We start from the raw sequence: 10,194 nt of genomic DNA, 5'->3' as shown, positions 1-10,194 counted from the left end.
AGAAGCAACCCGGAAAGAAGCAAGCAACATAGTAAACAACCATCACATAAACATGGCATGATGCACAACCAAGTATGATGCATGTCCGGTTTAACGAGGCATGGCATGTCAATATGCACAAACAATACTACAAATTAAGTGGGGCTCAATATGCAACGAGTTGCATATTGACGAAACACCACATTCAAACATTTAGTTCACTCTCGTTTATGTACCCAACAATATTAAATGTTATTAGACATGGCACGGGGTGAAGCATATGAAAGTTACCTATCTAGGAAAGTTTAAATGAGGCCGGAACAACAAACAACAAGTCCGGAAAATCCTCATGTGCATATTTTAGATCTGGTACTATTCTGCCCTATACACAATTTAGAGTTATTAAACATGCAAAGTAAAACCACCATGGTAAACTAGGCATTTTTCTACCCCATTTACATATAAAGTTTATTAAAATCGGAGCTACGATTAATTAGTTATGAATTAAATCAAAATCATTTTAACAAGTTATTTAAGCAAATTTAAACAAACATCATTTTAAACATTTTTAACATGCATGGAAGTTGCATATAATGAAACTAGATGGAATTCTAGTCATTTTACATATACAAGTTATTTACAAATGATGCATGGTTGGTGAGTTATGACATGCATGAAGTTCAAGGGGTATTCTATAAAACTGGCAATGCACTAGTTAATTAGCAAAAACGTTCTGCGAAAAAAAACATGTCTCGGGCCAAATCTGAAACAACCCACTTGGCGGTTGGCTGCTCACCTAGCTGGGCTCAGCCTAGGTCGGTGGAGGCGGCCCAGGGGCGTGGTCGAGCAGGCCGCCTCGGCAGGAGGCTCAAGCGGGGTGCTGGAGCGGGCCGGACGACAAGCGGAGAGGGGTGGCGCTGGGCCTGGTGCGAGACGTGGCCCAGGGCGCGGTCAACGATCGCTGGATCGAAGTGGTTGCGTGCGCAAGTGGATGAAGCAGGCAGCAGCGGGCTGAAGCAGGGGTTCTCCAGCGAGGGCACCGGTGACCGGGGACGGGGCCTAGTCGGCGGGATCCGACCGGAATGGGCAAGGGCGGCGGAGGCCAGTCGGATCTGGTGGTGGACGCCGACAGTGGCTGGCGCGACCGCATGCGAGGAGGTCAACGCAAGGCCGGTGGGGACTTGGGCGCTTGCAGGCAGGGAGGTCGGGGATCTCGATGGAGATGGTCAAACAACAGCGGCAGCGACACATCCGAGCATGAGGAAGACATGTCCGTCCGTTCTCGTTGGTCTTGGCGGCGGGGCAGAGTCTCAGGTGACGGACGGGCGATGAGGAGGTCGTCCATGGCGTCGGCCTCCCGCGAAGGTGAGCGAGAGAGAGAGAGATCGTGAGACGAGAGGGAGATGGAGAGGAAAAAGGGAAGGGTAGGGGGACGGCCTGGTAGTGGTGCTTCCGGTAGAGCTCCGACGAGGTCGGGCACCGGTCGTCTAGCACGGGAGGTCTCTGGTCTCCAGCGACGGCGAGCTGCTAGGCGAGGAGGTGCTCGGGACTCGGGCGATGGGTGGAACTGTGGGGCTGCAGGAGGCTCTCTGGGCTGTCGGATTTGAGATCTGACGATCCAGATCGAGTGGGGGTTGGCTCGTGGATCTGGCCAAGTGGAGGCAGGGGACTGGGTGCATGCGGATTGTGAGGAGAGAGCGGCGGCGGCTGCGAGATAGGGTTAGTAGCTAGGCTAGGGTTTGGTCTAAAAATGGACAAGAAGGTCTATATATATAGGAAAAAGTGGAGTTTGGATCATCCGATCGAAATCAGACGGTCGAGACAAAATAGGCTTGGGAAGTTCAAATAAGAAAACGAAGACATTTTAGGGATGTTTGGGGATGATCCGGACCCATCGGTAACGACAGCCCGATTCGAGTTCGGGAAAGTTTCGGACGCGCACGTGAGGGGTCTGAGAGAGGTTAGGTTGGCCTGGCGGTAGGTAGTGGACCGTGTAGACGGTCTAGGGAGGAAAGAGGGGGAAAACCCGGCAACAGTTTTCGGAGACCGAAAACGTCCAACGTTTAGACCGACTATATTGTCGCTATAGTTAACCGTTGAGGCATCAAACGGACCCCAAATGCGATGAAACTTGGCAGGCGGTCTACTTACACTAAAACAAGACTGCATGCCAACTTTCAACCCATTCCGAGAACATTTTCTGGCCACTTATAAAATACTATTTCGAACGTGCCGCGGGCGCGTGCAAGTGTGTCTGGGCTCGGAACGGACAACAGACGGAGCTGGGGGAACCCGGACGGATGCAAATTTTGAAAACATGATGATGCAATGCACATGATGACATGATAAAATGCAACACGCAAGCAAATGACATGGCAACGTCGGCGAATATTGGAAGACACCTTGCGCATCGGTCTCGGGGTGTCACACTATGCATCTCCTAGATAGATCTTGCGTGAGCGTAGGATTTTTTTGAAATTGCATGCTATGTTTTCTAACAGAACCCCCACCACGTCGCTGCCCAGGTGCATGACAATGCCGATCACAGGGCGACCGTAGACCGCTGGGTCCACCTGCGCAGGCCCAGCCACACGACAGTCGGATGGCACCCTGCTCTTCCCCACACGACCGCCCGCAGGATCTCTAGTGCTTCTTATAGCACGACCGTTGCCGGACCTCCATAGGTCCTCATCATGCGGCCGCACACGAAACCTCTGATGCTCCTATTCACGCGACGAAGGAAAGGGCGGGGCCGCGTGAGCGGCGAAGAAAGTGCGCGTTGGATCCCCATGATCACCGACGATGAAAGGGATGGAGCCACAAGCAAATGCAAAGCTGCGCGACAGAGGTGGAGACGCATGCTACCTCTTGAGCATGTGTTGGTTTTCCCTTGATGAGGAAATGGTGATGCAGCAAAGTAGCGTAAGTATTTCCCTTAGTTTTTGAGAACCAATGTATCAATCCAGTAGGAGACAACGCACAAGTCATCTAGTACCTGCACAAAAAATCAAGAACCTCGTAACCAACGCGATAAAGAGGTTGTCAATCCCTTCACAGTCACTTGCGAAAGTGAGATCTGATAGAGATAATAAGATAATTATATTTTTGGTAGTTTGTTGTATAGATTGGAAAGTAAAGATTGCAAAAAAATAAACGAGGTGCAATAATAAAAGAGATGTAATATAATAAGAAAGAGACCCAGGGGCATAGGTTTCACTAGTAGCTTCTCTCATGATAGCATGTATTACGGTGGGTGAACAAATTACTGCCGAACAATTGATAGAAAAGTGTATAGTTATGAAGATATCTAAGGCAATGATCATGAATATAGGCATCACGTCCGTGTCAAGTAGATCGAAACGATTCTGCATCTACTGCTATTACTCCACACATCGACCGCTATCCAGCATGCATCTAGAGTATTAAGTTCATAAGAACAGAGTAACGCATTAAGCAAGATGGCATGATGTAGAGGGATAAACTCAAGCAATATGATATAGACCCCATCTTTTTATCCTCGATGACATCAATACAATACGTGCCTTGCTACCCCTACTGTCACTGAAAAAGGACACCACAAGATTGAACCCAAAACTAAGCACTTCTCCCATTGCAAGAAAGATCAATCTAGTAGGCCAAACTAAACCGGTAATTCGAAGAGACTTGCAAAGATATCAAATCATGCATATAAGAATTCAGAGAAAAATCAAATAATATTCATAGATAATCAAGTTCATAAACCCACAATTCATCGGATTTCGGCAAACACACCGCAAAAAAGTATTACATCGAATAGATCTCCAAGAACATCGACGAGAACTTTGTATTGAAGATCAAAGAGAGAGAATAAGTCATCTAGCTAATAACTATGGACCCGAAGGTCTGTGGTAAACTACTCACGCTTCACCCAAGAGGCTATGGTATTGATGTAGAAGCTCTCCGTGATCGATTCCCCCTCCGATAGATCACCGGAAAAGGCCCCAAGATGGGATCTCACGGGTACAGAAGGTTAAGGCGGTGGAAAAGTGGTTTCGTGGCTCCCCTGATGTTTTTAGGGTATAAGAGTATATATATAGGCGAAAGAAGTACGTCGGTGGAGCTCCGTGGGGCCCACGAGGGTGAGGGGCGCGCCTACCCTCTGGGTGGGCCCTCCTATCTCGTGGCCGCCTCACAGAGTTCCAGACTTCCACTCCAAATCTTCTGGTTTGCTTTCGGTCCAAGAAAGATCATCGCGAAAGTTTCATTCCGTTTGGATTCCGTTTGGTTTTCCTTTTTTGCGAAGCACTGAAATAGGCAAAAAAAAACAGAAGCTGGTACTGGGCCTCGGGTTAATAGGTTTGTCCCAAAAATATATATAAAAAAGCATATTAAAGCCCATTAAACATCCAAAATAGACAATATAATAACATGGAACAATTAAAAATTATAGATACATTGGAGACGTATTAACGCATGAATGCGACGAGGACAGAGGTGCGCGAGCTCGGCGACAGGGAGTGGAGAGAAGTGTCAGCGAGGGACATCAAGAACTGAGTGGACATGATAAAGTAGGGAAGAAAGATAAGATCACTGTGGAGAGTCGCTCGTACGAGAGCATTCACACGTGAACGGCAACGAGCGAATGCAACATTTGTCTGACCTGGAACACTAGGAAGCCTCAAGATCCGTGGGCCTCATCCAACGGCAGCCAAAGCGTTCGTTGGGAAAGCTTATAAATCCCATATCAATTATAACATTTATTTATTTATACCGACTATTAAATGTATATATTTTCCCTCTAGAAGATAATAAATTTATCTGAAAATTACTTTTCTATGGACATCTGAAATTTTTAAAAACTTTGAGGGAAATCTGAAAATTATTATTATTTTGAATAAAATCTGAAAATTAAATACTTTCCACAATAAAACATGATATGAAATTATATACTTCTATCCAATCGGGCCCGCCGTGGGCCCACCAACTACTAGTGCAAGAAGGACAGGTGCCAACCGTATATTAACCTGCTCACCCCGGTCACCCGAGCTCGCAGCAAAATAGATCATGGCGACCCCTCAGATCTACCGCAAAACCCTCCTCCCCGTCCTCCTCCTGCTCGCCGCCGCGGCGCTCTACCCAGCCGCCGCCGACGGCGACGAGGTGCTCGCCCTCACGGAGTCCACCTTCGAGAAGGAGGTCGGCCAGGATCGTGGCGCGCTCGTCGAGTTCTACGCTCCCTGGTCCGTGGCCCGCCACATCCCTCCTCCGCTCTTCCTATCTCCTCGTGTCACGACGTGCTTGTGTAGTTTGACCTGCGTGCGCGCCGCTTGGATCTGGATCCGTGGTTGCTTTGCTTACTCCACTGGTCGCCGAGCTCGGATCTCTGATGGGATCGTGCCCGGGTTGCCGCTGGGAACGGATCGTAGCGAAATTGTAGCTCGGTGTAGAGCAGTCTAGATGCTATTGGACCGAACTCCAGTTGAGGTGGGAAAATATCGGGATCTTTAGCTAAAACAAACGATCTGCCTTGTTCACGCTGGCAGACGGAACTGTTTTGATCTCCTTTTGACGTGCACCAGAATTGGAATTGGTATTAGCCTGTCAGAATTTTGCTGCAATTCTGATCCCAGTCTTTGGATCTCAGATTTGTTTGAAAAAAATCTGGGCACGAGAGTAGAAATGGTCTACCGGTAGGAGGTTCCGATCAAATCTTATTTTGTGGTGAATTTAATGTATCTTTGGCTTACATGTGCATAGTCATAGCGAGTAAAGCGTCCACTTTAAGGGTCATCTTTGATGTTGTTAGATATCTGGTGGGTTTTTCTGGATCATATTCAATGGTAGAATGCTTATTGGCTTTGTGTGTCAGGATGTACTTCAGTGTTTTACTACTTGGGTTGTTCCAGTAAGTGTTGAACTATATTTTCTACCTTATACCATAGGCTTGTCGGTGAATCAGTTGGTGCATCGAACTGAATAAATTATCAAAACCAGGAGCTGTTGGGCTCAAAACCCACCTTTCAATACCAGCTCAGGCTTATGGGTGACTTGTTTGGTACATCAAAATCAACAGGAATAATTCATTGCAAGTATGAAAACAATAATCTATTGTAACGAGGAAAAGCTTTCACCAAGCTATTAACCGATTGATGTTGCAAAACATACCAAGTGATCCATGTAAATTATTCATAGTTGTGGTAGGTAATATTATCAATTTACGAACCAATCCTAATTGATCGGAGGCAATTGCATTTAAAATCATGTCAACTATTTCTGTTAGTCTCATATTTATTATCTTGTTTGTAAAAACTATTTCTTCCTTAGATGACTGTACTTTTCTACTATTTGGTTAATTATTTGATGATTGTTTTCTGTTTTATAGGTGTGGCCACTGCAAGAAGCTTGCTCCAGAATATGAGAAGCTTGCTGCAAGTTTTAAAAAGGCTAAATCAGTCTTGATTGCCAAGGTAAATCTCGTGCTTTTGAAAGTGTTTTGTAAATTAATGCTATAACATTTTTTTTGCCAACAGCTGTATAACATATACTGTTATTGGCATCTAAATTGCATAGTATTTGTTATGGCATATTTACTAAGTTTCCCTCTATCCAGGTTGACTGCGATGAGCACAAGAGTGTGTGCAGCAAGTATGGAGTTTCTGGCTACCCCACAATCCAGTGGTTTCCCAAAGGTTCCTTGGAGCCCAAGAAGTGAGAATGCACACTTTGTTTTTGATCAATTTACTTCTTGTTATGAAATAAAATCTGAAAAGTTAATGTTGAACTCATTGTTTAGGTATGAGGGTCAACGCACTGCTGAAGCCCTTACAGAATATGTTAACTCTGAAGCAGGTAAACTCCAACTTGTGGTGTAGTACATTTTCCAGCCATGCTGTCTTGGTGGGTTTCAAGTCAGTCGGGTTCTCTATGACCATTTAATGGATTATGTAGAACATTTAAGTTCAAACCACAGGAAAACTAAGTTGGAAGATAAGCATCACACTGAAGTAGAAATTAGACAATTATTAGCACTTAAGCAATGTGGTGGCACTTCCTTTGACCCCCTTGTCACTTGTGCATGTGCTATTGGTATCATTCATCTTCAGTTATACACTTAACAGTTAATACTGGAAAGGCTGCTGGAGTTACTTGTGTAGCATCATTATATTTATATATGTATATGTTGGTGTCTCTCATTTTTGTTCTAGTCCTGTTGATTGTTACTAGCCTTATAACTTCATGGTGGTCCTTTAATCTCTTACATCTGTCTTTCAGCAACCAATGTGAAGATAGCAGCAGTTCCTTCAAGTGTTGTGGTTCTGACCGAGGAAACCTTTGACTCAGTTGTCCTTGATGAAACCAAAGATGTCCTTGTTGAGTTCTATGCCCCATGGTAAGTTATTATGATTATTATGATCAGCTTGACATGCACCAAAATCTACTTCATTGCACCGCTTTAATGGACATAATTTCATCAAGTGCCATTTTTGCTTGACAGGTGTGGTCACTGCAAGAGTCTTGCTCCGGTTAGTTGTAGATCTCACTAACTTGGCAATTTCCTTAATAACATAGTTTTCTCATACAAGAACTGTCATGCATCTTCATTTTTCAGCTTTCTAACTCAAGTCTGTAATTTCTTAGATATATGAGAAGGTGGCCTCTGTTTTCAAGCAAGATGAGGGTGTCGTGATTGCTAATCTTGATGCTGACAAATACACAAGCTTGGCTGAGAAGTATGCACTCTGAATTCTCTGTTCTAGTGACTTTTATAGACTGCTCTCCCTTTTTTTAAATGTAATTTTGTGAAGTTTTCCTGAATGAACCCAAATGGAAGACCTGTTAAATCTAACACATTTATTATCTGACTTGCCTACCAGTTTTGGTTATGCATGATATTTAACCACATAATGAAAGAGGAATTTTAATTGTGTATATTACTTTCAGGTATGGAGTTTCTGGTTTTCCCACATTGAAGTTCTTCCCGAAGGGTAACAAAGCTGGTGAAGAGTATGAGAGCGGTCGGGAGTTGGATGACTTTGTTAAGTTCATTAATGAGAAAAGTGGAACTAGCCGTGATTCGAAGGGTCAGCTTACTTCAGAGGTTGGTCACACATGAGAGCACACTATGGAAGTAAGCTGGGTGAAAATGTAATAATCTGATAAAGCCTATCCGTTGCAATTTCTGTAGGCTGGGCTTGTGGCAAGTTTGGATGCTCTTGTCAAGGAATTCCACAGTGCTGCTGATGACAAGCGGAAGGAAATCCTCTCTAAAATTGAAGAGGAGGCTGCGAAGCTCAGTGGTCCTGCTGTCAAGTACTAACTTCTACCTCTCCTCCACTGTGTTTGCAAGTTATCAAATTGTTCCCAGATTTTATTTTAATGTTAGTAGCAGCAATGCCATTGATGGCCTCTACATTTTTCTTCTGTAAACCAGGCACGGAAAGATCTATGTGAATGTTGCAAAGAAGATATTGCAGAAGGGCTCTGACTATACCAAGAAGGAAACTGAGAGGCTTCATCGCTTGTTGGAGAAGGTGGGCAACAAGAAAGTTGATTCTTATCACATTATTATTACTTAATCTCCATATTTATGACCTAATTTCCTGTTTCATAACATGACAGTCGATCAGTCCTTCCAAAGCCGATGAATTCGCCATCAAGAAGAACATTCTTTCAGCCTTCTCCTCTTAGTGGTGGTGACCCACGTGCCATAGTCAGTAGTGCAACAGTACCACCTGCCACAAGAGAGAAGTGAAGAAAGACAAAGAGAGATAGAGATCAGAGAGATGGCAGTGAAAGTTTAGCGGCGATAGATTTATCTTATTTTGGTTCAATGTTGAACAACATCTGATATCTGTTTTCTCTGCCGTTTACCTTTATGGTTACAGGGATTTACTTTAGCAGTAAAAGGGTTTACTCAAGAACAAACAGTACCAACTGGTAATGACATTAATAAATTTGCCATTTGTGTTTTATAGCTTATTTTGCTTTGCTTTGATGGACGTGAAAGTTTGCTGTCTATTGGGTTCGCAACAACACAGTAATAGGTTTCAGTCCGAGGAGAGAGTTGTCACTTGGAATGTTCCAATTTCAACAGACTGCAAACTGTTTAGTACGTACTTAGCAAAAATTCAATATGGGTCATACTACCATATGGTATCATCATCAGACCCGCTGCTTTTCGTGCCGAATTTTCCATTAATCAGTTGGACACCTCAAGGTTTATGACTCATGTTCATGTAATTGCATCAGAAAAACAACTTCACAGACAACTCTAGTGATGATCGATGGACACATCTTTAGCTGGTTCCATGGAAATACATCAAATCTTGGGAACATCACAAGCATTTCATAGTCCAAAATCACATAAACTGTACAGAAGGGCCTCTGCTTCTTATTCCCCTCCAACAGGAAGACTCTGCTTCTTATTCCCCTCCAACAGGAAGACGTTTCGTTCACCACCGCTTCCGCACCTGCCATCGACGCCTCGACATCGGCCACTGCAAGATCGACTGCCGAAATCTATTTAGGTGTCGGGTGTGCAAGCAGCATGGTCACCGCACCCGTGACTGCAGCGCCTCGTCTGTCTCCTCGCCCTAGGTCTCGTGCGGCGCCTCGCCCTCATCAGCTGCGTCGCCCGCTTCAACGACCCAAGCCTCGCCGCCTGTTGTGATGCCGCTTGTTGGAGACCCATCGCTGCGGCCTGAGGAGGGCCATGTGGTCATCACCTCCACCCCGGCCATGGAGGACAGCGCCGCCACCCTCTCCACCATGGGCGCGCTGGCTTGGCTTGGAGGGAACCACCCACACATCAACGCCGCGGAGGTTAGGAACGCCATCGCCACCAACTTCGTCATCGACCGCAGCTACATCAAGGTGGTGCCTCACTACTCGGAGGATTTCTTCATCCTCTTCTACCAGCACCACCGCGACCTGGTCCCCGCGTCGGGCCGCTTCAGCCACGGTGGGCTGGACTTCCACACCGCCAAATGGAGGCCGGAGGCACACACTGATCTGGTGGAGGCGTACTACCACGTTCACGTGTGCATCGAGAATCTGCCGCTCAACACGCGGTACGACGAGGTGGCAACGCAAGTGCTGGGCCCCGACACTTTCCTACACCACTTCGACGTCACCACTGTCAAGAGAGAAGACTCCTCCTTCCTCGACCTCTGGGCATGGTCAGCCAACCCCTCCGCCATTCCCAAGGTTCTCCGGCTGACGGTCGCCGGCAACCAG

At 45.7% G+C, this 10,194-nt stretch overlaps 1 protein-coding gene across 1 annotated transcript; it reads left to right on the top strand.

The window, feature by feature from the left end:
- The first annotated feature begins 4,939 nt into the window (after positions 1 to 4,939).
- On the top strand, positions 4,940 to 8,930 carry LOC123191861 (protein disulfide isomerase-like 2-1). Its single transcript, XM_044604436.1, has 11 exons — positions 4,940 to 5,198; positions 6,341 to 6,425; positions 6,569 to 6,666; positions 6,752 to 6,807; positions 7,231 to 7,348; positions 7,454 to 7,481; positions 7,597 to 7,688; positions 7,900 to 8,056; positions 8,144 to 8,268; positions 8,390 to 8,489; positions 8,578 to 8,930. Exons 1-11 carry the CDS (start codon positions 5,023 to 5,025, stop codon positions 8,644 to 8,646), a joined length of 1,104 nt encoding a protein of 367 aa, XP_044460371.1. The 5' UTR covers positions 4,940 to 5,022; the 3' UTR covers positions 8,647 to 8,930.
- Positions 8,931 to 10,194: the final 1,264 nt, after the last annotated feature.

This window comes from Triticum aestivum, chromosome 1A, assembly GCF_018294505.1.
Source record: "Triticum aestivum cultivar Chinese Spring chromosome 1A, IWGSC CS RefSeq v2.1, whole genome shotgun sequence".
In the NCBI taxonomy this organism is placed as follows: Eukaryota; Viridiplantae; Streptophyta; class Magnoliopsida; order Poales; family Poaceae; genus Triticum; species Triticum aestivum.
The sequence above is the reverse complement of the archived record's forward strand: the minus strand, read 5'-3'. Positions and strand labels throughout refer to the sequence as shown.

Bases quoted from the DNA above. Each gene is read 5' to 3' on its own strand.
- LOC123191861 (XM_044604436.1), top strand. From the start codon at position 5,023: ATGGCGACCCCTCAGATCTACCGCAAAACCCTCCTCCCCGTCCTCCTC. The intron at 6,426-6,568 runs GTAAATCTCGTG...CCCTCTATCCAG, and splicing joins AATCAGTCTTGATTGCCAAG to GTTGACTGCGATGAGCACAA. The intron at 6,667-6,751 runs GTGAGAATGCAC...CTCATTGTTTAG, and splicing joins GGTTCCTTGGAGCCCAAGAA to GTATGAGGGTCAACGCACTG.